This window comes from Anas platyrhynchos, chromosome 22 (assembly GCF_047663525.1).
Source record: "Anas platyrhynchos isolate ZD024472 breed Pekin duck chromosome 22, IASCAAS_PekinDuck_T2T, whole genome shotgun sequence".
NCBI classification, from domain to species: Eukaryota; Metazoa; Chordata; class Aves; order Anseriformes; family Anatidae; genus Anas; species Anas platyrhynchos.
The window spans coordinates 7,328,636-7,355,655 of record NC_092608.1 but is presented as its reverse complement, the minus strand read 5'-3'; the positions used below and the strand labels follow the sequence as shown (position 1 = coordinate 7,355,655).

Genomic DNA, 27,020 nt, shown 5'->3' with positions numbered 1-27,020 from the left:
TGTGGGAAATCATTTGTGGCATTTTCCTGCTCCGCTCAGAGCAGGACTGCAGGAACGTACCTGTTTTCCCACGCTTTCCTGGTTGCTGTGGGTAGCCAGCACAGGCATGTCTCATCCACTCCTCAAAATACCTAAGTGGCAACTACTGAAGACACTCAAAAAATCTCAGCTTTGGGACACCACCGCTTACTGGCACAGCCTCTCGTGACTGCAGTTAAGTGGCACTCATCCCACGTGGCACGAACCAGCACTGAACACCTTCTCCAGACAAAGAGGAAAACCAGAAACAACTCAGCCTGCCTCCCAGCGCACTGCTGCAGGCAAGAGGACACAGAGACTGGCAAAAAAGGATGTGACCTGAAAACCATTCAATGATAAAACATGTGGGAAAACACAGACTGGGACCACGCAGTCCTACAGGTAAGATCTGATGAGGGTTTTAGCAGCAGGGCAGCGGGAGAAGGGCTAGGGAAGGCGGCTGGGTGCTGCCCCTCACCTGATGCCAGGGGCCGGATCCACTCCTTGCTGTTGAGGTCGAGTCTCCAGAGGTCGTTGAAGGCAGCGTTGCAGCTGCTCTGCGTGCAGCCCCCGAACACGTACATCGACTGGTTGGCGTCATAGTAACACGCGCCTAGGGAAAAGAAACCCACCATTAGTTCGTCCTTCTCCTGTCTTCATGGGTTGGGTGAACAAGATTTTCTCCCCCCCCAGTCCGGGGATTCAGGCAGGAGAAAAGCAACCAGGCTACAGCAACCCCAAAACCACGGGCCAGCTCAGGAGTATCCCCGACCACTGCAAACCTCCAGCAAGAACCTTCTAAGACGATTATCCCCTCAAGCAGACCTGCTCCTGAAAGTGCAAAGAAAGCTGCCTTAGAAGCTTACAGTTAATTAGATTAGCTATGATTAGCACTTTCAGCACGCTTACCTTTTCTAAGCTATTTCACACTGCTTATAGGGCTGCCAAATTTTCCTAAGTGACAGTCCTGTACACCTACGCCTGGTGGCTTGTTCTTTTTTTCCAAAGCTGACAGCATTTCTCCTTATCTCATCACAACCAAGTGCCACTGAAACACTGGCATCTCACACGAGCATCCCCTTTGCTTCTTAGGGGCCAGGATCAGGCAGCACGAAGGGGAACGGGGAGGGAACGCAACACTTGAGAACCCCTCTGAGATACCAAGGGAAGAGAGAGCTTTTGGCCCAAAGCCGAACTCAGCAGCAAAAAAATTCGGTGTGCTGAGCCAGCTTGTGTCCCGTGGCACTCAGGCACCTCTGACAAGCACTGAATTACACTTCCCGGTTCCTGGTCTCCCTCCTGCCACAACCAGCCCCAGCCCCGCCGACCTCACACAGCACCCCCCTGCCCGTCAGGGCTGAGCCCTGCACCGTGGGATGCTCGCGGCTCTTCAGGGCTCCCCCACCGCTCACGGGCAGGGCCCAGGGCACAGCGCACGGGGCAGGACGGTGGCGCAGGGAGAAGGAGCTCGTCCTTTGGTGGTGGCTGTGATGGACACGTGCACATCGACTCTAAGTCTGCAAGGATTAAATTTCCATGGGCAATTTTGGCACAGGCGTTGTCACCCGCCAATCCTCTGACCTGAAAAGAGGAGCCACAGCAGCAGGTACGTGCCTTGGCTGTGTTCTGCTTTTAGCAATTCAATCCTCCCTTGACCTGACATAGCCTGAAAATCTCAATTCTTGGGTTTTCTCAAAAAGCCTTCCCTTTTTTCCTGCAGAGCTCTGGAAAGGAAAGCACACAGCTTTGGCAGAAGTTTGCTGCTGAAGCCTGACCTACCTTGCAGGGAGCTGCTCTGCTGGTCACAGCATCTCCAGGGGCATATTTAACAGCCCCCAGTCACCACAAACTCAGCAGCACGCACATGGATGGTCCCAAAAACACTAAATCCTTCCTGCGGTCCCTCAGCACAAGCCCTGCTGTGCCAGGGACGCAGCGTGCTCTCACCTGGGCACCCACCTGCTTGGATGTGTTCAGATGAGAGCATCACCTGGGGCTTGGAGGGAGCAGGAACCATCACCCTCACCATGACAAGTGATATATCGCACAGCAGCAAAGAGCAAAAGGAAAAGGCAAAGTTGAGGCAGGCAGCCCTGGTGCAGGGCAGCGTACGACCCTGGATACAATGCGGAGAATCACACCGGGGCACACAGAAGCCCCTCCAGGGCAGGTGTCTGCGCACAGGACCACGCGACTCCGTAACTAACCAGCACAAGGCAGGCTGCAAAATCAGCAGCACGGGGAGGGCAGGGCTCTAGCTGGGAAGGGAATTTGAAAAAAAAGAAATGTAAAAGAGAAATTCAAGCTCGCTGTGTCTGTAAGCTCAGCACAGGAGCGCAGCAGCTCCAGCATCCAGCATTACTCCGTGCTGAAGCCAAAGCCGAGGTGTGGGCAGGGCAGGGTGCGAGCTGTGCTGTTCCTGCTCTGTCTCCACTCCAGTTGCTGTACGTGGCTGTTCACCAGCTCCACGAGTCATAAAATTAAAATAGATTTGGGTTAGCTGAGCTGACAGGACACAGGACTGCTCCGGGGGAGCTCGTACCACCACAGAACCGCTACGAGAGCACCGGGGCTGGAGGGAACCAAGGGGCTGATGGCCTCCCTTGGGCAGGGAGAGGAAAAGAGCCCGCCGAGGAGCTGGCCGCCCTCACACCCTTGGCTCTTGCTGGGATGGCCGGGGCACGGAGCTGGCCGGGGCACGGAGCTGGCCATGCAGCGGGGCCGGGGGATGTGCGAGGGCTGTGCGGGACCACCCAGCAACCCCACGTGTGCATCCACACGGGGTCCTTACCTGCAGCTGAAGGCTTCATCTCAAACCACATCTCGCCCAGCTGTATAATACACACCTACGCCACGCAAAATACCTGCGGAGCTGCCTTTCGGGTGGGGGATACATTGAGCAATGTAAATAGTGGCGCAGGAACTGCGCGGGCTGCAGGAGGTACCTGGATTGGGATGCAAGCTGGCCTGCCTTGGCACCGACACGGGCGGAGGAGGTTTGCACGACCCCCCAGCACGTCTCCCGGGAGCAGAACCGGGAATAACAAGGCAGGAATAAGGAGCAGGACCAGGAGTAACGAGCAAAAGCATTTCTGTAGCCTCACCCACTCCCCAAGCCTAGCCCCGGCACCATTTGTGCACGGTAGGAGCCCTCGCAGGCTGCTACGGCTCAGCAAGGTGAGGGTACCAGGCAGTGCCACCCCCGAAGCACGTGCAATTCACAACTGGTGCAAAGCAACACGTGCTTCTGGGGGGGATCTGCTCAACGTTTCTTGAAAGCTTACTGTTGCCTTAGAAATCTGATCGCTACCTCATCGTGACAGGTCGAGAGCCCCTCACCTCCTCCCCACGCCAAAGCCTTGGCGACTCCTGCTCTCACACAGAGCGCAGCTCATTTATTATTTCGAGGGGAGGTGGCAACATTCCTCTCCTCTATTTGGATTTAAAAAACTGGCCAGCCAGACAGGCACCATGACGTCCGCACGGCGTGTATTTTAATCCTAGACCAAAATAATTTAAACTTTGCCTTCCTGCTTCTTCTTAGCAAGCCATTCAAAGCTTCTGAAGCCAAGGCAGGCAGATCAGTTTGAGAAAAAGTAATTAACGCACGCACAACTGAAAACTCCGGTTTGATACCAGCCTTTCAGGGTGCAGAACAAACCCTGGGAGGAAGATGTGCATCCGTGGTGCTTTCAGCTCTTTGTTGGGTGAAAAGCAAGGAGAAGCTGAAACCCTGGGCTGGATTTTTAATTCTTTTTTAAGGACTTAAATTCCAGTAAAATTCAGCGCGTCCCAGAGTTTCAGTATTGCAGAGATGGCATGCTTTTGTAACTGGAAATTAAAAGAATAAATATTTCTGATGTTTGAAGACACCGATACGCAAACAGACTGCAAAGGCAGCTTATTTTGAACACATTCCTGTTTTCCCTCTGTGCTGCACAACAGCCACGAACAAAGCATCTGAGATTTTTCACCCAGAGTGTGAGACAACCAAAATAAAGATCAATGGACTATAACTGGGAAGGGAAAGCTGAATGCAAAACACATGCCCTTTGCGATAATTAGAGGGCATTGACTTTTTAAACGTCAAGTACATCAAATAAAGTAACCTATACATATGGGAGTCAAGTTCAGAGGTCAGATTCCCCATCAGAGAGAGAGGGGAGAAGTCAGCTGGCTGTTGAACTCCCATTGCTACATGGCTCCCAGCTGCAAATAGCACCACAGCTTTGCTGCTAACTGTTGTCAAGCCATCTTGGCTCCGAAACTGCCCCACAACACGGCCCCACCAGCTACTGATGGCACCAGCCCGAAGGAGCTCCCGTGCAGAAGGTGCAGAAGAGCTCCTTGCCTCCCTCAAACGTGACCCCAGCCTTACAGCCCCTGTACTTGTGTTCAGCGGTGCTCCCAGGAGCGCCCTGCCGAGCTGCCAGCATCCTTCCAGGCACGCTGGGTTGCGCAGGGAGAAGCTGGCTGTGCCCAGCCCGCTTGGCACGGGAGGCAGCGCGAGCGCAGCGCCGGGAGGCAGGGCTGAGGATGAAAGGGCCCGGGCCCGCTGGCTGGCACCCGTGTTTACGCCGACTGCGCCGCAAGTTGCGGCACGATGAGAATGCTCCGGACCTCAGGAAGTTCAGCTCTGCAACTGCCTTCCACCTCTGCGTGGGGTGTGTGTGTGTGTGTGTGTAGAAATCCTGCACCTACCCCCTCTTCTCTAGAATTTCCCCGTTGCAGTCAGACCGGGGACTCGGTACAGTCAGAAGGCAGCGATATATTTAGCAAAGCTGGGAGATAACAGAAGCTGTTCGGTCCCCTTGCTCTGGTTGGGAAGTGGCCCGTCCTGTAAAACAAACATCTTTCCAATTTTTCCCCTCGTCTCTCAGGGTAAATTTGCTTTAATTAGTCATCACCTTGGTACCATGCTCCCCAGACCGTGCGGAAACATTTCAGTTACAATTAGTCACTGCACAACCACCTCCTCCATCAAAGGATCAATATTTCTGGCTCAACGGTCGACATTCCTTTGCTGCCTTTCCTTTTCTGCATTCCTCCACCTTTTGACATCACTTTCCGAGGGCAGCCAGTTATTTAACTGCATGAGTCACTGCTCTGGTATGATCTCTGTAGGCTTCTACATTAGGGCTAGAGACAACAATTAGATGACTGCTGCAAACTTTCCACCTTCAGACACCTCGCTGGTCTTCATCTCAGAGACCTATGCATGAAGCACATCTTCCACCAAGCCTGTGTTTAAATCCCAAAGAACAGCAATGCTGATAATTGCATAGTGTTGTGCAGCTCTGGTTAAATCCTTTAGAAAAGCTACAGCCCATCCATAAAGCCTGTTATCAGCCACACTCGTGGTATGATCAAAGGCCTTGACAAATGCTTCCTCCCCATAAAACAACGGTAACTCCCATTAGTTATTCCTTATCGAACAGTTTTTCAATTAAGTTTTTCAGAATTTATAGCAGACGATGACCTCTAACTATTTAAAATTCTCACTTGTCATGTTAAATATTGGCTCCAAATTAGCACTTCTGAGATATTTCTAATAAATCTTGAAAAAAAAAGAGACAGCCCTGGCCAATCCTTCGATGCTACCGCTGCCCGTTGACTTCAAAGCACTCATACCCGGCAGATGACGTCTTCCCATGAAACCTGGCGACTCACCCCTAAAAAATGGTTTGCGAACCCTCCCTCACTCCCCCTTCCCAGACCTCCCCTTCTTAGCTCGCCTCGCTGCATATTAGTACTTGAGATCACAGGTTTTTCAGATCCTCTTTGCATTGTGATTAATGATTTGTTGCCTCAGTCCTAGCCTCTTGCTCAGAAAGGAATCTCAGCCCAGCCCGGCTTTGATCAGACCTTCCTCCAGGCTCTGATATTGGAATCCACCCACAAACACGCGCGGCTTTGCTGTAGGGAAAGCAGATACCGCAGATCTGGAGAACTGTTCAAAAATAATTCATTTTAAACCAGCAAACAAGTTAATCCAGATTAGCTTTCTGCACACCAAGTGCATTAATAACGCTTCTGTAGTGACCAAGGGCTGAGCGGAGCCAGGACGGTGTCACTGAGGCTAATGGAGATCAGAGGCTCTGGGAGCTGTGGCTTTGGTGAAACAACTCAGGCTGCAGCAAGTGGCAAGAGGAAGCCCCTGTTGGGCAGCAGAAAAAATGAAAGCACCTGCAGTGAGTCCTTGGCATAATATTTGGGCCTTCTTTGGGTGATTCTTTGCTAGCCTTACAGCTCGCCAGGCACGAGGAAGCTGTTCCAAGGCACTGGGGTGGAAACGGTGCAGGTGAGATACCCCCTCAGAAACAGGCCCGTTAGGACAGACACCACCACCAGCTAACCGAGAGAAAACACCCGTGAATCTGCACGTCATCGGGAAGCACTTTGTTCACATCGCTACTTCAAAACGAGTGATGAAACGTGGTGCCTTTTTGAAGTTTGAGGAGGACACTGCAATCCTTGAGCAGAATGCTGCCACCAGAACATCCCCTAGGGTTTTTTTGGGCTGCACATTCTGTGCGTTGGTTGTTCCATAAATTATTACTCGGGAATATGAAAATTTTATGACTGCTTGCTCTTGGAATCGCACCGCTTACATCATGTTTATTTACCTTTGTAAACACAAAGTTTGCTCCCCGGAAGAGCCGTCTCCCAAAGAGGTCTGACCCAGCGACAAAGCCACAGGGACTGAATTTTTGTCATATTTCAACATGGTGCCTGGCACAGGCACTGCACCACAAATAAGTTTTATTTAAGTAGCTTTCCCTCAACGGGAACCCGTTCCCTGTTCCAGAAACTTGGAAGCAGGGCAAAAATTCAGCCATAAATTAAGCAACGTTGTCAACCGAACTGCTGACTTCTATCAGCAATTCACACCCACGACAAGCGTGCTTGCCTCAGTCCCTCTCATCTGCAGCCCTTTGTGTTTTGTTTTGAAGCACACCACGCTCAGCCTCCTCCAGGCTGTTGCTCACAAGCGTAAGAGATGATGTGCTGCGTGAAACGGCCGGCGTACGTCCCTACGTGCAGTGGGTCAGCAAACTCACTGGCTACAACAGCCACTGGACTGGAGGTTTCTCTTGAAGGGGACAGGGCTCAGACTTGAAGGGGAGCTGTGTAAAGTCTGCATGTAAGATTTGCAAAAAACAGGGTGGGATTTTTTTTTCCTAACTCCATTAACATTTCCTCTTTCTAGCCCAGGACAACAAACAGCTACTGAATCCCTATTCTTGTGTAAAGTGCTTGTGTTGGCAGAGCTGCCGCGTTACACTGGGCAGATAAGGCTCTGCTGCAGCAACAGGCACGTGCGCCACCACTCCGCCCCGAATGACACAATGCAAACACCTCGTTACAGCTTCCCACGGTAACTCCGAGCTGACGAGGGGCAAGCAGAGCCTTTCTGGGCAGCTACTTACTGTGCGAGAAGCGTTGAGTGATGGGGGTTCCTGGGTAGGGGTAAGTGCGACTCTCCCACTGAATATTTCCTTCTTGCACCGCTTTGATAAAGCCGTGATAACACTGATGGGCCACACCTAGAGAAAAGACGAGACGTCAGCAGAATTTGAGGCATGTTAAGAACAGACAGTGTCTGCACAGTTGCACAAGCACATCCAAAACCAGCACATAACACACCTATATAAAGCAGAGTGTGTATACGCCGCCTGACAGCCTTTGTAGGAAGCAGCGAGCTTGGAGAAGCCAAAGCAAATGACAAATTATCACTCGGTGGTGTGCGGTGAGTAGCAGCATGATAGCAATTACAGAACAACCCCTGTGTTTGGGCTATAAATACGCTGGTGGATATTCAGAGGATTCAAAAGAATAAAGAACATGGACTCTGCAAACGCAGAAATCAGCATTCACTCCACATACTCACCACACCTTTGCTGTTTGTCAGCTGTGCTTGGTGAAGCCAAGCCTGTGTGATAGGTGTGTGTGAGGCTGTGGTTCTGCCCCGCTGCCAGGAGGCAGCTGCTAACACACAGCTCTCCGCGGACCGAGGTGCTCTGCCATGAGCAGTAACAACCAGCGAAGGCTCAGCAGGAGGCAGGGAGCCCGCAGTCAGCACAGCAGAAACATCACCTGCTGCCAGGGAAGGGCTCTGGAGAGAAGAGGCTGAACCTGGCATCCCAACAGCCCAGCACCTGGCCGCAGCCAGGCAGTGGGAAGCCAAGGTGCCAGCAGGACTGTTTCAGCAAGGAGCTACGCACAGCACTCTTCAGGTCACTATAAACACGTATTTAAGCACAAATCCCATGTATTAGGGACATGTCTTCGCAGAAGGGGGTTTTTGGCCCACTCTGCTGCAACACAAGGCTAATCACACCCAAATTAACGCTGCATGTAAGCACACCTTTCTGCCAGAGGAGCACACAGGCCTTAAAGGAGCACTGAGGACAAACAGCACGTAATAATGAACTTTTAAGAGAATGCCTGCAGCTACTGGACAGTAATCTACAGTAACTATGAGAGGGGAAGCCAGTGACACCAGGCAGCACGTGTCAGGTGAAAATATTCCTTCTTAGCCTGCCAGGGTGTTGACCTGTCCTACGGGAGGTGGCTCCAGCTCCTGTGGTGCAGGCCAGCAGCAGAGCCACGGTTAATCCTGTGCATGGAGCGCGTGTCTGATTGTGCAGAGAAGGGCCAGAGCCTGCTTGCCGTGGGAAGAAAAGGGCCTGGTGAAGCCTTCTGACTGCAGCAGCTCAGCAGATGCTCTGTGGCCCCAGCACCTGCTCCGCCTTGCGCCCACAAGCCCTGCTGCCTCAAAGCACAGAGCCGCGGGGAGAGGATGCAGCCCGTCACGCTTTTGCAGCAAAACATCAGTTTTGAGAAAGCGTGCAGAGCAGATCCTGGGTTAGCTGAACACCGTTTACCTCTAGCACTTGGGTGTTAACAGAACTTCCAACGCCAGCATCCAGCCCCCAGGCCGGTGTAAGCCTCGCCGTGCCCTGCCACCGAAGGGGCTGGATCCGTCCTCGCTGGCAGCAATTGCACTCAAGGTGCCAGAACCTGCTGGGATTTTTCCCCGACAGTTTGCTGACCGTAAGCCCCATGCCAGGAACACCCCCGGCAAGAAATCACACTCAGGGATACAAAGCAGGAAGCTTTAAAAAATGAAACCCTGGGTCTTCAAGCAGCTGGTCCCCAAGAGACACACGGGAAATGTAACCTGAACTATAGGATTTTGGAGCAGATGTATCCTGACAAACAGGAAAAATTGACCGGTAGCAAACAAATCAAGCATTTACCTTGAGTAACCTCTGCTTCGCAGAGCACACGTTGGTGATTACGCTCCCTTTGCACTGTAACCACCACAAAGATGATGTGGCTGCCCAGCACCTCTCGCCGCCCAGGCTCACGCCGATGTCACGGGGCGCCTTGGGCTGCTCTTCCCTCCCCTACACTCCAGGACGTTTCCCACAGTCTCTGTTGGGGTGAATCACCGGCTGCTTGCTCACTCCAGCTGCATCCTTTGCATCTCTTAAGGCTGCTTCAGGAACAAGCATGTGTGAGAAAGCAGCAACTCAAGGCCATGGGCACTTGAAAACCTTTCAGCAGAGGGGCAGATTGCTGGGCCGGCAGGACTGGTGCACTGTGTGTTCATGGGCCCAAAATTATGCCAAAAAGTAATTGTGCAATTCTTACTTCTGAAGGAGCTGCATTTTGGTTCAACCTCCAGCCTGTTAAACTCCGGGCAATGCAGAGAATCCTTGGAATCTCAGCAATGCCTCACATGTGCAAGGAAGTCCACAAGTGAGACATCACCCCACACACCTGCCCAGCCCTACGCAGCGCCAAAGGCAGAAAGCGCAGCCCTTCTCACCTGACACCTGCTCTGCATTTCCCAGAAACAAGTTACCCAAGTGCAGCAGCCTGCCTCATTTCCTACAGATTTAACCGGGGTGTCTCTCACAGCGCCTGTTTTTATGAAGCCTGCAAACAGACTTCATGTGTCCAACAGCCTGATGTAACAGAAATCGCCGCTGTCTGCAGGAGCGCTGGAAGCAAAGAGGCAGGCAGGGTTTGCGCAAGGCTACAAGCAGAGCTCTGTCGTATCACATATATCTAGCATTAAAATATCCCCATAAGGCTTCAGAATTAATGCTGAGCAGAGGCAAAGCGAAGTATCTGTATCTCAGGGCTACTCTTTCAGGAAATCTGCATATGCAGATCTCTATTAATGTAGATGCAGTTTACGCTTTGCCACTTATCTTCGGCAGAGCTGTAAGAACCGGGCACGGTTTTGTTCCCAACCAAAAGCACAGGCTTTGGGAATGTCATTATTGAGCAAGATGCAAACAAAGCACAATTACAGCCACATTAGACATGGGATGCCGGGAGCGGGGCACTGCTGTGTGTGCTGGAGAGGAAGCCTGAACGCAAGGTCAGGAGCGCCGCTCGTTAGCAGCGTACGGGCAGCGTTCAGAAGAAGTACTAAGCGAGCAGCCCGGTCGTGGGGGTTTTGGGGTTTTGCTCTTTCCTTTTTCAAAAGAGAACACCCAGCCCGACAGCAGGAAGCTGCCTCAGCTGAGGGGCTCCGTTCTGCAGCACTGGAGTTACCGGCAACACAGCAGCAAGGCGAGGCTTCAGCTGCTTTTCAGGCATTTTGCAGAAGTCAGATTTCTGAGTTAAAAGGGAGAAACTAAAGGCAAGGCTAAAGCAAAGCAAAGAGCAGCTGGAACATGAAGCCACATCCCCACAATTAAAGAAACGCATTCTCACTACAGCCATCTGTACCTTTGATTAGTCGATACCACTGTTTGCAGACAAGGGCAGCAGTTTTGTGCTCCTGGTACGGTGAGAGGAAGGACAGGATATATTCCAAAACCTCTTCGGGGAGCTCCAACATTGATCTGTTATGCCTGGTCTCCTCCACCTCCAGCTCAGCGTGGGGCTCGTCATCTTGCTCCATCGTCCCTTCGACCACAGCTTCTTCGGGATCCACGGCCATGAAACTGTCATCTTCACTGTCTGAGGAGCTGGCCATGGCATTCCACTTCACAGCTTGGGGAGAGAGACAACACCGAGGTCAGCGAGCAAAACCCACCAGCACCAGGAACGCAGCTGCAAGCTGTGCATGTTACACGAGAGGTCTGCACGGAGCCCTGCACCAGCAAGCTCCGGGTCAGGGCCGTGGTTTTTGCAGGGCTTTGAAGCGGGCTCTGTGCAGTTTAGGAATGAGCTCGAGACCAAGCTGCCGGTGCGTGCAGACAGAAGGTTCGGCACCTTTCCTCCCCCAAACAAACGCTAACCACCACCACCACCATCGGTGGGGCAAGGCTCGCCTCTGCTGGGAAAGCAAACACGTCACGCCGCTCTCTGGCCGCGGAGCGTTTTCCCAGGCCACTTCTTCATCTCTCAGCCCCACCACTGCCTGCGGACAGCACCGGGGAGAGCAAAAAGGAAGAAAGAAAACCCACCGCAGGAATGAGAGCCTGCGACAGCCCCGCTCCCCACGGCCTCCCCCTGCCACCACCGTGCTGCAGGCCCCGGCAGGACGTGGTGGTGGCGGTGTCCCCGCAGCTGCCCACGGTTTGGCAGCGCCGAGCTGCGGGGCGAGGAGGTGCCGGGCCCTGGCACGGGGCTGGGGGCAGGACCGGGATCCCTGGGGAGCCAGGCGGGACAGGAGCGAGGGACAGCTTGCAGCCACTCCTCCCCTGAGGAACCAGTTTGGGCAGCGAGTCTGCTCCGTGTGGTGCTGGGCTCCCAGGGAGCACACGCTGCTGCGGGAAGAGGGGGAACAGCCCCGTCCCGCTCTCCTTTAGCACCCCTCGTTTGCCTCTTTGTTTTATAGGACTTACAAGTGGCTGCTCAGGGTAGGTGAGGAAAAAAAAACACAGGATTTACTGCCGGTGACAGGCTGGGCTATCATTGCTCCAGCCATCCAGAGCACGCAAGGCATCCGGCAACGATGCCAGAAATCCATCCCGAAGTAAATCCACCTTAACGAGCAGCCACATCCAGCCTGGCTACGGGCACGGTTCACGGGCTGTCAGCAAACCCGTGGTGACCAGTGCAAAGCAGAGCCCAGCCCCTGTCTGCCAGCACCCACCAGTGCAGGACCAAAAGGTCCCAAATCCCCATCCCGTTGCAGCCCGTGGCCCCCAGGCTACGGGACACATTCCACCTGCAGCGAACCCAGAGAGCAGATCTGCTCCTCACGAGGGTAAACGAGGCAAAATTGCCCAAATTAAGCTCAGACAACACGCAGGAGGCTGGCTGTGAGCTGTGCCACCTCGCCTTTACCCAGCTCTTAGTGCCACGGCAGGTACAGCCGGGAGGAGGCTGAGTTACCTGGCTGCCTCCTGACACCTCAGCTGCTGTAGAGGACTTCCAGTGATGCAAACTGTCCCCCCCAACCTGTCCCCTCCCCAGGTAAACCCAGGGCACAGCTCCGGCAGCAGAGCCGTGTGGCAGCAGCCCGGAGGCGCCGAGCACAAAGCTGGCCGTGACAACTGATTCTCAGGCAGAGAAATCCCGCGAGGCAGCGTCACCACCGCTCCTGTCAGCTTCCCTGATGAAGCAGCTTCAGAAAATCCTGGGGGCTGTCAATCTTCAGCAGAAACCAAGTCAAAATTAAACTTCCAGTTATCACGCTAACAGATGCTCTGCAAATTCTCCAGTGTCAGAAATCCTTCCTGGAGTCAATGTTATGACAAAGAAAGCCTGAAACCAAAACGCGCTGACAGAAGTGCTGCTGCGTCAGCAGGCTGCGTTACACAGCAGATAATGCACAAATTCCCAGAGATTAAGAAACTGAAAACTAAAAAAAAAAAGAATCACACTAAAAAAATAATTAAAAAGCAGCGGGTTGGGTCTTTTCCAAGCAAAAGCATCTCCAGGCAGGAAGCATATGTGCCTCCTTCCACCTCGGGCAGTGCTGCAGGAAGCCGGAGGCTCCCCAGCCCGCAGCCCCGGCCACTCGGTTCGTGCCCAAGCCGGGGAGCTCGGGGGAAACGGGGTCAGTGCTGGCCTCACGGCTTGGGGGAACGGAGCAGCACATTGGGGGGGTTGGCACGGAGCTGCTTCACACCCCAGAAGTGTGCAATGTGCTAGGAAAGCCGAGTGAAGCACACCTGGGGCCGGTGCAATGGGACACCTGGAGGTGACAGCGCTGAGCATAAGCCTCGGCTCGACAGGTTGGCACAAACCTGCTGTTAGGGCTGGGAAGCAAAGGTCACGTCTGTGTGCTTCCCAAAACAGCTTTTATTTACCGCTCACATAACGTCCAGAACCTGCTGGAGGACGACAGCTGAGCAGCGCAAGAAGGAACGCCCTCCTAACGAGGACTTTTCCCAGCTAGAAAGAGCACAATTATTACATCCCAATTTCGATCCTCGGGAGCAGGCTACAGCACACCGGTTAATCACAGCGCACCCTCTTCCAGAAGCCTCCTGCAGAGATGGCTTTTATCCCTCCTGGGATAACAAACGTGCCAACATCGATGCCAATGGTCGTATGGGGCTGAGCCAACAGAAAGCAGCACCCCGCTCCCGCAGGCAGGGTGCATGATACCGCGCAGATTAAAATCAGTCCCTAAGTTTGCTTCCCAAGACAGCTTCCTGCTGCGCACATCTCTCCCAGACATCTTACTTGTAATGCTCGTTAAACACACACATGCAGTCCTGAAGCTCTTGTTGGAAAATCGCAGGAAGCGGGCTGAATAGGGAGCTGGCAGGGCAGCTGTATGGCAGCCTGTGCTCAGGAGAGCGAGGAAATTCCTCTGCGTTCCCCCAAAAGAAATAAAAATGACCACAGACCATTCAGGACTTAATTACAGCTTGCTCTACCAGACCACTTTATAATATTATGAATACCCGAACGCATCTGCTCTGCTAGATCCTCGTTCCTCAAGTGCCTGCACAACACATAACTGCCCTCCAAGCTTTCACACCCACACCGTGTTATTTTTCTCATGGAAAAGATCATCAATAAGCTCGGCTCCCAAAAGGCAGCTGGCTCCAAAACCCTTCAAGCTTGATATGCCATGGCTATGGGTCTTGCTCATGTGGCAGGGGACCAGGGGGCTGGGAATAATAAACCCCGGAGGGCAAGGTCTGCTTTGCACACCGAGGGCAGAAGCCCTGTGCTCCAGCCCTGCCCAGCATCCTAAACAAAAAGGGTTGTAAGACCCCAGGCAGGCAGGAGCCAGCTCCTACGGCCATCAGTCAGCAGGAGGAAATCCCAGGGCAGCGTTTCTAGCAGCTCATTGAAGAGCAGCACGGAGCTCTCTGTGCTCCCCTCGCGGCTCGCCTCCCGTCCTGCACTTGGTGTTCAGACCGAGCGCGATGTTTGCGCTGAGCTGCAGCTGGTATCCAGCTACAATTCCTACCCGAGCAACACCAGCACTTGGAGAGCTGCAGGGAAGGGATTTACACAGCTGGGGCTCATCAAGAAGCATGTGCACTGCGATTGACTTGCCAGGACAGATCCTGCAGTCCCGTCCTGCTCGGACCGATCACTGTGAGGGCTAACACGAGCGCCCCGAAAGCGTCACCTGTTTTGTACCTCACAGCCCCCAGGCCAGGGGAAGAGCCTCTATATCCCAATGTTTTAGTATTTGACAGTTAGCCTAAAGCCTCACCAACGGAGAATCGCAACAGCCTAAAATACCACCTACAGGAACGCTGAAGGACAATGGGAACAGAGCTCTGCCAGCGCCGATCGCGTCTGCCTGGCTGATCCTAAAAGCTGCTGCTCTGCCAGTTGGCAAAACATTTTATAACTCTTTTCCTCCTCTCTGAGCCCTTCAATATTCCTTCCCTCCCCTCCTGAATATATTTAAGAACCTGCTATTTATTCTGCTGAAGTAATTAGCCACTGCAGTGGAACAAACAGATGAGGAGCATTAAATGCAGACCAAAAACCTGCCAGGCTTAAACACCTCTCGGAGGCTGGTTGTGGCGTGAGGACCCTGCTCGCGCAAACCCCCTCGGCACAGGAAGGTTTCCCTACCTGCAGGCACCTTTCCGGGTCCCAAGGACCCCAGCTGACAGGCGTGGGTGGCATCGGTGGTTCCCATCCTGAGCTACCTCCTCTTCCCTGCAGAACTGGCTCAGCTGTCGAAGAAGCGCCCGAACCCGCAGAGTTTTTGACTTTCTTTTTTTTTTTTTTTTCTGTCTTATGAAGTCAACAGATTTTAGGAAAGAAATCCTCTAAGGGAAAGTTCTTGAATGAAAACAAGCAGCCGTGCAATAGTAGTGAGTCACAGCACATTACTCATACGGGAATGCTCATTTTCACATGCCACAAAAAGCTCGCTGTCCAAACAGAACCGTGGAAGCTGTGCTCTCACCTGGGAAAAAAATGAAGGTGTGTTAAAGGACCCAGCCCTGCTGGTGGCTGCTCCGGCTGGAAGGAGAAGGGGACTGCGGAACGTTTAATTGCTCTTGGCAACCCGGAGTTACAGAGTTAATTTAGGGGTGGGAGACAGCAACTGCCTCCAACCTGCTCCAGACTCTTCCTCATACTTTGCAACTGCTTCTCCCGCCTGGCAGCAGCCCCGCGGCACGGCAGGGCAGCGAAACCACCTGGGCTTCTTCGCTTACCCAGGTCAAAAAAGGCTCCGAGGGTTCTGGAGCAGCCGTGCCACCAAGGCTTCCCCCCCAACTTGCCTTTTGCTGCCCTCGGCCACCAGCCCCAAGGCAGTCAGACCAAGCACACGGCGCTCCCAGGGCAGCAGCACAGGGAGCGACGCGAAGGGTGTGCACACAAGCAAGGAAGACTAAGAAGGAGCGGAAACTTTTCCAGCACTGCTTCAGCTGATAAACGGTATCAGCACAGTTACTTGCTTGTGATTTGGGGCAGGGATACGGTGAGCAAAAGCACGTTTCCTGGGAAACCCAGCTAAACGCACGTTAATAGCGCGGCGCTTCAGGCCCTCGGACACTCGCAGCAGTCAGAGCCAGCTCACTTGAAAAGCATTCGCCAGACACGTTCAGCAAGGGAAAAAAAATAAACAAAAACCAAACAAATTTTAGTCAAAAAAAAAAAGCCTCTGGGAAACAAAACGATGAGCAATATCCTGCCTGTGCTGCTGTGCGGGCACCGGCCCTGAAATGGCTGCAGTGGAAGGATGAAGGAGCGAGGCCGCGGGGACACCTGCACCCAGCCTTCCTGCCACCCCCCAGAGCGGGCAATTACAGGTTCTTTGAAGCACAGCCTTTCCCCCGAGCTGCTTTTCAACAGGAAATTGTCTTTTCCTCCATATGGGACTTAGCTCCAACCCTGAAAATAAAGAATTCCTAAATTCCACCCGCAGGTTTCCAACCTCCTGCTGCACGCCTCGCCCGCTAGGCCAGGTTTTCCTACAGAATTGAAGCACTGACAATGACAAAGATGGGGTTTGCTCTGGGTTTTATCCCGGGCAGCCCGTGTGTCGCACGCTTCTCGCTTAGCCCACAGCTCCCGAGAACAAAAGGAAGCTGCAGGGTTTAACAGCACCGCCCTGCGAGGGTATGTAGGAAAATGGTCCTTGGGATTTGCTGAAGGAACAAACAGGAGGAAACCAGAAGCATCAGAACTGGCCTGAGAGCTTCATAAAATATTAACAAACCACAAACCAGACCGGGCAGTGCGAGCACCGAGACCAGCTGCCACTGCAGAAAGCCGCTAAGTAAGTGATGCTGAGCACCACGTCCTAAAAACCAGGCACATCCATGACAAAGGGGATCTGAAGGCTTTCTCCTGGGGGTGTTAGTGCCCTGAAAACAGCTCCGGGTGTGCAAAACCTGCTGAGACCTCCACGAGGGCACAGAGCTGGTGTGAGAAGCACCTGCCAGGTACTGCTCGAGCTCACCCGTGGGCTGCTGGCCGACAGCCCCCAAACCCAACCACGTCGACCTGGAGGTGACAGAGGTGACCCAGCCACCTACAGATGTGGTTTCCATCTGCTCCCCCACATCCCTGGGCACCAGCAGGAGCTCTGCACACAGACGGGGCCGCCCCAGGAAGCTGACCCCAGAGCTGGCCGGTTTGGGAAACTGCTGCAGCCATCAGCCGGGCGGGCTGCGTCTGCTCCTGCACCCATGCACCCGCCCCACACCACCCCACATGCCGGGGGCTCGGGAAGCGGCGGCGTTTTGTGCCCACGCACTCCCTCTGCTGGATCCCTGCAAGCCCTTCGTGAAATTTAGCCTCACCTGAAATTTTTCTAGCACAAAAAACAAACACACAATGAAATTCAAAATGAAGGTAAATCCGGACGCAAGCCAGAAAAGAAAAACGATCTCAAAGCGAGCAAATAAAAGGCTGTGAGACTTGACAACCCAGCAGATTTTAGAGGGAGGCGTGCTGGAGCACACCCTGCCTGAGGACAAAACCACAGCTGCCCCGATCAATGCCCCCAGCCCGGACACGACTTCCAGCACCGACCCAAAGCTGCTCGCAGGGATCCATCAGTGAAGCCGCCTGCTCGATGACACCGACCAGCAGCTACTGGGAACGGCCATCTCCTCCTGCCATAAGATGGTTTACAAGTACTGCCTGCGAGCTTCTGCCCTGTCCTTAAATTAATCATTTGGGGGACAGCCCGTACAAATGACACAGCACTCCTTCCCTTCCACTGGCATCTCGCAGCCCTACCAAAGCCACGGGAATCAGACAGCGCCTGTGCAGATTTCAGGCAAATTGACAGCCGAGTCATCAGGAAAAGGCACCTAAAAACCAGTCAAGCTTTGAACGTATGAGAAGTCAGTCTGAAAACACAACCTGGGAGCACCACTTCTGGATTTACACTCCCAGGCACTGAGAAATCCTGCTCAGGTAACACCATGCCACATACAAAGCACCCGGGAGAAGGGACTGCTCACGCAGCTACGAGCTGAGTGCAGCCACCCAACGGTGCCAGGTGACTCTGTTCCCGATCTCCTGACAGCCTCCATCAGCTGCTTGCTCCCTGCAGACAGGATTTTGTTATTTTTCTAAAATAAAACCACATCTGGCTGAGAAATGAAGTGATGAGCAGCCCTGACATGGCTCATCCGAGCTGGGGACAAGCTTGGTGGTACTGCCTCTCAGGCCAAAAAACGATGTGCTAGAAAAAGCCATGTGTTAGTGCAGGCTCAGTGGCCAAGGTTTGATTTCCATCGATGCCCACAGCTCTCAGATGCGCTGCTGGCTGCACGGGAGCTCGCTGATGCTGTGGTTTTGTCAGCACGCAGGGTACCAGGCACAGATGCCTTCAGGAGATGCTCGTCACCTCAAGGAGCCTCTCCCACGGTGCCTGCCTGCTGAACCTCAGCACCTTCCTTCACCCGCTGCAAACAATCTCATTCGGTTCCTCACGCAAAGCCCACGGTGAAAGCTGCCGACCACCAGGTCAGGCACCCAGCGAGCTCCCCGCTCATCCTTACCCAGACCTGGCTGTGTGCTGCCTGTGAAACAGCGACCGCGACACCACAGGGAGCACCTGGTTCCTCTCAGAGCTGGAGAAAAGGACTTGACACAGAGAGACGAGACCGAAAACCCGCTGGGGTTGCCAGCCCTGACCTGTGCCGAAGGAGCCATGCTGCAGGCACCAAGAGTTGCTCGTTTGTGACAGCCAGCTGGGGACACAAAGGTGTGCTGATCGAAGCGGGTGATGGGAATAGTGAGATGTTAGAGAAGCCAGCACACAGCTCAAGGGCTTGTCTCGAGGCTTGTAAGGAGGGCTCTTGTGCACAAACCCAGAACGTGGCTGCGTTCATCACCGCTGGGTTAGGATGCTAACCAGGAGGGCAGCCAGCACACTGCGCTCTGCCAACACTGAACTCCGCGCCCCCAGCGCAGCATCGCAGGCAGAGAAAGGCCAACGGGGCCCTGAGCATGAGGTGCTGGTGCCAGTGAAGGGCACGGCCAGCACCCTGCTGAGAGGTGATGGCAAAAGGGGACCAAAGGCAGGGCAGCTCCAGGGCCCGTGGAACCGTCCTGAGCCTGCGAGCTGGCACCGGGCAGCGCCTCCGTCGCTCACCATCACCGCGATCCGTCAGCGGCGGGCAGGGGCTGAGCCTTCCCCATAAAACCACCTCTTGTAGGGAGCAGGCGGGCTCACAGCACACAGCGGCGGTGTTTAAAGCCAGAGGGATCCTTCACGTGCTGTGGGAGGAGAAGCCGATGGCGAGGGAAGGACAAATGCAAGCACAGGGAGCAGACAGCGGGGTGGCGACTGCGGCCCCATCAGCCCAGGCTGCCATGGGGCAGGAGGGCCCGCCCTGCATCCCCTCACCACTGCAGCTTCCAGCAGGGCCTTAAAGCACCAAGAGCTGGGGGCAGGGCCCTGGGGCACGTCCAAGCCCAGCTTGGGGCAGTGAGCAGCCCGGCAGCAATGCTGAATGCACGCGGCGAGCAACCGAGCCACCTGCAGGAAGGCGCAGCCCCACGATGCCAGCAGTGGGCTCCCCGAGGGCCGGTTTCCCCACAGACCTCCAGAAGATCCAGCCAGCAAGGTCAGGGAGCATTTGCTGCTGTTTCCACGCTTCTTTGAGAACCCGCTGCCCTTTCTGGTAGGAATTTATTTTGAGAAACCAAACGGGCAGCGCACCACGAAGCGAACCCGCTGCCAGGTAGAGCTGCAGCACCCAGCAGGGGGTTACCTGCCCGTCCCGTGAGACAAACCTCTTGGCAAACGCTTGCTGAGGGGATTAAACACTACGAAAAATGAGGAAAGAAAGAAATCTAACCCGCGTCACGGCAGCAGCGACCCTGGATTTGGGGATGTTGCACCAAGCCCGCAGCACACCCGGCGGGCAGAGGGGTGAGGGCTGCTCCCGGCAGCTGCGGCGGGGAACAAACAGGCAGCCCGAACACAAACGCAGGAAGGGAGCGCATTCAGCGGGACAGATTAAAGGTGGCTGCCCGACGGACACACGAGGAACGGAACGAAATAATTTTAGCTCCTTCTGCTGGGCCACAGAATGGCCGTGACAACAATGGCACAGACGGAGCCGCCGCTGCTTGGCTCTGTGCTTTGGGGGGGCTCGGCAGGCACCGCCGTGTGCCGGCACAGGGATTTGGTGCCCCGCGGTCTGCAGGCATCAAAGACCCACGGCGATGCCACAGCACCACTGGGACGAGACCAGTACAACAGCAGGGGAAGGAGGACACAGCTTCTCTGCAGGCGTTTTGCAGAGTTGTTCCTTCCACGTGTGTCCAGTGCCCAGCCCCGGAGCTCGCTGTGAGCGACCGCACGCTGGGAGCCCTCGCACGCTCCTCGCAGCCCTGAGCTGGGGTGAGGTAGGGATGGAGGGAGAGCAGCCTCGGTACCGAAGCAACAAGCCCCAAAGATGAACGTTTTCACTGTCATTCACAGATGTTTTGTAGGTGTTTAGCTAGCAGAGAAATATTTTAAAAACCGCCACAGAAATGGGAAGTGAACGCAGTCCGGTGTGAACTAACCCAGGCTCCCGGAGCACATGTGCAGCTCCCAAAATAGCAAGCTCCCGGAGGCAAGAGCCGCCTTTTCTGCATCTTGCACAATACCAAAGTTTCCAGCCGCAGTTTTCGACACAGATGTGTCACCCCGCTCTTCTTTAAGCTACGACATAAGCAGGTTCAAAAGGGATTGTGATTTGGATTCCTGCTCTACCTCGGGAAGCTGCTAACGGCCGAGCTGCGGGTACCTCGGTGGATCTCACAGGGATGCCACCAGTGTGCAGGGCACCTGCGTGTCCAAAACCACCCCAACATGGGCTCTTTGGAGCAACACCCGCTTATCAGCCCATTATCAGAGCCACCAGAGGCCTCCTCACAAAGCCTTTCCTTGGGATTTGGACCAAGGTGCAGCGCCCAGCGCTGGCTCCCGGCCCCAACACCCCCTGCGTGCCCCCATGGCTTTCCCCACACTGAGGATTTTCGGCTGACCCACGCTCAGTCTTAAAAATTGGTGAGGGCAAAGCCTGGAGCAGTGCTGTACAATAAAGCCTAAATGCACAGGGAAAATAACTTCCCTCAGACGCGCAGCTCTGTTTACACAGAAAGTGGGAACCCTGTTCGAGCCGCGCTCAGTCACATCCTGTGGAAATGGCTTCAGTTGGCAGGAGCAGAGCAGGCTGCAGCTACAGCCCGCGGCTCTCCGAAGCCCCGAGAACATACATTTAAAAATCAATCGCCTTCTGGGAAGGCCTGGGTACACAGCATCCCCGTCTCTGCCCAAATCGTGCCCTCCTGCTCCTGGAGCAGCCTTGGTGCTGCTCCTGGCGCTGAGCACAGCGGTGACACTGGCTGCGTGTTCTGGGACCAAGGAAATGGTCAAACACATCCCCACTGCTCCTTAAAATCCCCGGGAAAAGACAACCCACCTTCAGCACCAGCAGCTAACCACAGGCACGCAGCTGAGGCTCATCCTTGGGCCTCTCCAACAGCCAGAGAGAAAGCTCCATCCCAGTGCCTGCAGGCTGGACACACTCCGTTTACAAGCGACTTGTGCTGCCACTACGAGCCGGGGAGAATAAAACCAGCGCAGCTCTGCGAAGCAGCACAAGCACCGAGCTGCTGCGCCTTTCGCACCCGAGGGCTTTGCAGACAATTCCACCTGCCACCATGGAAAAAATGCTGCTTGGGTGGAGCCGGGCGGCGGACAAACCACCAGGTAGCACCGGAAGGAAAACAGGCGCAGACACCTTCGCCGGGTGAAGCCACCATCAGCTGCGATTCTGCTCCTGCTAGAAGTGTGCACGCAGACACCAAAGCGGTGACAAAGGCACGGCACCGACCCCACAGCAGCACCTGCAGCTCCTCCTGCACCACCGCCCAGCCTCGGAAAACCTCGGTGCCCATCCTGCCCGTGCCCAGGTCTCGCTCTCAGCCCTGTGCCAGGACAAGGAGAGCACGGCCAGGTGGGGACCTGCCCTGTTAGACTCTGACCCAGGAGAGCTTCAATAATTAATGCAGTTTCCATCCCCACACTTGATGGACACCTTTATGAAGTCTCCCAAGCTCAGGGATGGCCGGCCCTGCCCAGCTCCTCTTCTCTGTGCCAGAGAAGTGTTCTGACTGCCCAGTGGCACCCAGCTGTGTGCTCAGGCCCTGCTGCAAGGAGGTCTTTACGAGGCACAAAAACATCAAGAAGATGGGGAAGAGGGAAAAAACCAACAGCAGCCACCGGGTGTGCAGGAGGGCAGGTGCCGCTCCTTTCCCTTCCATCCCCAGCTCTCCGGGCGTGCTTCAGGAGCACAACCGCCCCAGATCCCCCCTGCGAGGTGCCACCACCACAGCCACAGCGAGGCGGGCTCCCTCTGAGGCCATTTATCGGGGCAGGGAGCTGCAGCGGGGCAGCCTGACAGGGCCCCCCCGGGGGGCACGGCCTGAGGGGGGGGCAGCAACGGGCGTGAGGAAAAGGAGGGCGCGATGGTGGCTGGGGGCACGGGGAGCACCCCCAGCCCCTCACCGCCCCTCAGCCGAGCTCCAACCCGGGGCGGTGCCGTGATACTGAGGGGGGGGGGGGGGGGGGCGGCAGCGCCTCAGGCCTGAGGGGATTTGGGGGCGCCCCCAGCACCGGGCAGGCCCCGCGCTGCCCCCCCCCAACCCCCCCCCGCTCCACCTCCGTCCCTCCCGGCTCCCGGTAGCCCCAGGACGCCGGGGCCGAGCCTCACCTGCGGCCTCAGGGCAGCCGGGGCCGTGCCGGCCGCGTCGCCCCGGTGACGGCTCCCGCTCCCCCCGCCGCCGCCGCCGCCATTTTCCCTCCCCGCCGCGGCCGCCGCCGCCGCCGCCGCCGCTCCGGCCGCGGCCGAGCGCGCACTGCGCATGCGCCGCCCCCCAGCATCGCGTCATGTGATTGGGGAGGGGAAAAAGGCGGGGAGGGGGACGTGGGGGGCGCCATGTTGGGAAGGTCACCGCGCCGCTGTGGTTATAAGCGCGCGGGGCTCGGTGTGGCGCGGGGGCGCCGCCATCTTGGGGAGGTCGCGGGGTGGGGCGGGTTCCTGCCCGCCCTGCTGAGCCCCGCAGGGAGCCGCGGCCCGGCCGCCGCCCGCTGCATCGACACGGGGCTGTGTGGTGCTCGGAGCGGGGGGCTGCCTGAGGGGGGCTGCGAGGGGCTGCAGGCACCGGGGGGACACGGCTCCATGGCACCATAGTCCCACAGCATCATGGCACCACAGCACCGTGACCCCACAGCCCTACAGCCCCACAGCCCTATAGTACCACAGTGCCACAGCTCCACAACACTGCTACTCCACAGCCCTACAGCCCCGCAGCACCAAAGCCCTATAGCACCACAGTCCCACAGCTCTACAACTCCACAGCCCCACAACATTACGGCCCCATGGCCCCACAGCTCCACCACACTACAACTCCACAGCCCTACAGCCCCACAGCCTCACAGCCCTACAGCTCCACAGTCCCACGGCCCCACAGCTCTACAGCCCCACAACACCACAGCCCCACAGCCTTACAGCCCCACAGTTTTGCAGCACCACAGCCCTACAGCACCACAGTCCCATGGCCCTAAAGCCCCACAGTCCCACAGCTCTACAGTGCCACAGCCCCACAGCTCCACAACACTGCAACTCCACAGCCTTACAGAGCTCTACAACTCCACAGCCCTACAACCCCACAGCCTCACAGCCCTACAGCTCCACAGTTCCACAGCCCCACAGCCCTACAGCACCACAGTCCCAGAGCATCATGACACCACAGCCCCATGACATCACAGCCCCACAGCCCTACAGCACCACAGTCCCATGGCCCCACAGCCTTATAGAGCTCTACAACTCCACAGCCCTACAACCCCACAGCCTCACAGCCCTACAGCTCCACAGTCCCACGGCCCCACGGCCCCACAGCTCTACAGCACCACAGCTCCGCAACTCTACAGCCCCACAGCACCGCAGCCCCACAGCACCACGGGGTGGCTGAGGCTGGAGGGGCACCTCTGAAGATGGCCCAGCCCAGCCCGCCGCCGAGCAGGATACGTGTAGGCACAGACAAGAAACCCAGCCAGCACGGGTGTGGGATGACATTGCCAAAAGTCCCTTAGTGCCTGCGTGAGGCCTTGGTTCAGGGCTGCTCTCGGTTCCCATGGGGGTGGCTCAAGGATGGCTGCTCCGTGGCCTCGGTGCTCCCACACAGCCCAGGTTTTGTGAGGCTGAGCCCAGGCAGGGCTCGGGAGCAGCTCTGCAAACCCCTCGGCTGCTTGAGCCGAACGTGGCAAGTGGCAAAGTGCTGCAATCCTCGCTTGGGGTTGAAGTGCTGCATGGTGTTTTTTAAGAGAAAATGAGCTCAGGCTTTTAACCGAGAGGCAGCAGTGCCTGAAGTGCCTCAGTGGCTCTTGGAAATGGTACTTCAGTTGTTTAGGATAGTGCTGCTCGTCACTGGGTCGGGGATAATGAGCACTTTAGGGGCTGGAACCAGGCAGGGGGCTGACGAGGTGGGATTACTGTGAGGGCAAAGCCAGCAGGACGGGGGCATGTTCGAGAGCAACGCTGCTGGAGCTCCAAACGTGCTGCCTGCAAGCCAGCGCTAAGCCAACAATGCTGGGCACCGGCTGCTCCAGAGCACAGTTCCTGTTTCCTTCTGGAAAAAGCCAGAGGATGGGTAGGGACAGCCCGAGGCTGCACCCTTTCCTCCCGTCCTCACACAGCCTCCGTGTCGCCTGCGGGGACCCTGGGCCTGTCCCCATCCTGTCCCCACCCAGCGACGAGCGCTGCTGTGGTGCTGAACACCCCACAAACCCCACCACAGCTCGCATGTGGGTTCACAGCATCACAAACCCCACAAAACCACCCGGAGGACGCCCTTGCTGCCCTTTGGGCTTGCCAGGGCAGGGGAAGGCCGGCGAGGGGCTCGCAGGGCTGCTGGCAGGAGGCAGGGCTCAGCGCAGGGCTGGCGTGAGTATTTCTCTGCTTTTAGCTGCAGTTTTTTAAGAAGCCGCTCGCCATCTGCTGGCAAAATGCAGCTCGAGAATGGGGTGTCCTTGGAGTTCTGGGGAAGAGTTCCAGATTTGGGGTAGAAAGTTTCTCAGCAGACCCGTCCCCAGCCACCTTTGTGTCATCCCCCAGAGCAGTACGGCGGTGTGCCGAGCAGCCCGGCTGCAGGAGCAATATGATCAATCAGCTGGTTCTACTTTTTTAGGGGAAACCCCAAAGGGTTTGAGCTGAAGTTACCCCACCCACCACGTCTAAGAGCAGCAAGCACCCAGGACGTGGATGTAACGCGATAAATAAGTACGACTGGAAGATGCCACAGGCCCTCGGGTGAGTTTCTGTCCGTGCAGATGAACTCTTAATGATTAAGGCTGCTGCGGGCTGCGGTTCCCCCATAGAGCCGCCGGCACGACTCGTGGCCTTGTGGTCCTTTGGGTGTAGGGCGAGTGCTGGGGGATCACCCCGTGCCTCCCCCAGCCCCCTCCTTCCCTCCTGGCTTTGTGGGACAGATCTGCTGAACATCGGGTTGGTGTTTGATCGGGGGGCGCAGCCACGGGCTGTGGGGGCGACATATGTGCTGAGTCAGTGACAGCCGTTCAGCAGTGGGTGCCCCTGTCCCATCCCATCCCATCCTGATCCCAATCCCCAACCCATCCCCATCCCATCCCAATACCAATTCTGATCCCGATCCCAGTCCCCATCCCAACCCTATCCCAATACCAATCCCATCCCAACCCCATCCCCATCCCAATCCCATCCCATCACAATTCCAATCCCGATCCCAATACCCAACCCATCCTCATCCCCACCCTCATCCCAAGCCCAAGACAGATCCCCTTCACAATCCCAAGACAGATCCCAATTCCCATCCCCATCCCAACCCCATCCCAATCCCCATCCTAATCCCAGTCCCAATCCCAATCCTGATCCCCATCCCATCCCCATCCTAATCCTGATCCCAATCCCCAACCCATCCCCATCCCTTCACAATCCCTAACCAGATCCCAATCCCCATTTTGATCCCAATCCCAATCCCAATCCCCATCCTATCCGTCCCAATCCTAATCCCAACAATCCCCATCCCCATCCCAATACCCAACCCATCCCCATTCCAAGCCTATTCCTTCACAATCCCAAAACAAATTCCAGTCCCCATCCCATCCCAATCCCGATCCCAGTCCCCATCCCAACCCCATCCCAATACCAATCCCCATTCCCATCCTCATCCCAATCCCATCCCACAGAATCACAGAATATCCTGAGTTGGAAGGGACCCACAAGGATCATTGAGCCCAACTCCCGGCACCACACAGGTCCCAATCCCAATCTCAACCCCAACCCCAACCCCAACCCCAATCCCAATCCTGATCCCAGTACCCAACCCATCCCCATCCCAAAACCATCCCTTCACAATCCCAAGACAGATCCCAATCCCCATCCCAACCCCACCCCATGCCTATCCCCATCCCCATCCCCATCCCCATCTAATCCCCATTCCCATCCCTATCCCCACCCCAGTCCCGATTGCAATCCCCATCCCAATCCAAATCCATATCCGAATCTGGATCCCAATCCCATCCCCATTCCCATCCCAACCCAAACCCCAATCCCAACCCCCATCCCCATCCCAACCCCAATACCAACCCCAATCCCAACCCCAGTCCCAATCCCCATCCCCATCCCAACCCCAATCCCAACCCCAGTCCCAATCCCAATCCCCATCCCAACCCCAATCCCAACCCCAGTCCCAATCCCAATCCCCATCCCAACCCCAATCCCAACCCCAGTCCCAATCCCAATCCCCATCCCCATCCCCATCCCAACCCCAATCCCATCCCCATCCCCATCCCAACCCCAACCCCAACCCCAACCCCAACCCCAACCCCAACCCCAATCCCAACCCCAATCCCAACCCCAATCCCAATCCCAATCCCAATCCCAATCCCAATCCCAATCCCAATCCCAATCCCAATCCCAATCCCAACCCCAATCCCACCCCCACCCCACCCCACTCCCGCTCCTCCCGCCCGCCAGGGGGCGCCCCGTCCCCTCCCCGCACGTGGCCTCCCTCCCCCTCCCACCGCGCACGCGCGGCTCCCCTCTCCCCTCTCCCCAGCAGCAGCGCGCGCGGGCGTTGCGCATGCGCGGTGC

General features: G+C 56.1%; 1 protein-coding gene across 2 annotated transcripts in view; it reads right to left on the bottom strand.

Moving 5' to 3' along the window:
• FBXO42 (F-box protein 42) overlaps window positions 1-22,755 on the bottom strand; it is a 46,804-nt gene extending 24,049 nt beyond the window's left edge. Inside the window, exons 1-4 of one of the 2 annotated variants that reach the window (XM_038166617.2) lie at window positions 22,602-22,755; window positions 10,771-11,037; window positions 7,449-7,565; window positions 497-631 (exon numbers count right to left, since the gene is read on the bottom strand). In XM_038166617.2, the coding sequence (XP_038022545.2) occupies window positions 497-631; window positions 7,449-7,565; window positions 10,771-11,020 (502 nt within the window). In that variant the 5' untranslated portion in view covers window positions 11,021-11,037; window positions 22,602-22,755. Of the gene's footprint in view, window positions 1-496; window positions 632-7,448; window positions 7,566-10,770; window positions 11,038-14,988; window positions 15,147-22,601 lie in introns of those variants that run through there. The other variant, XM_027443082.3, reaches the window with a different exon arrangement.
• Window positions 22,756-27,020: the final 4,265 nt, after the last annotated feature.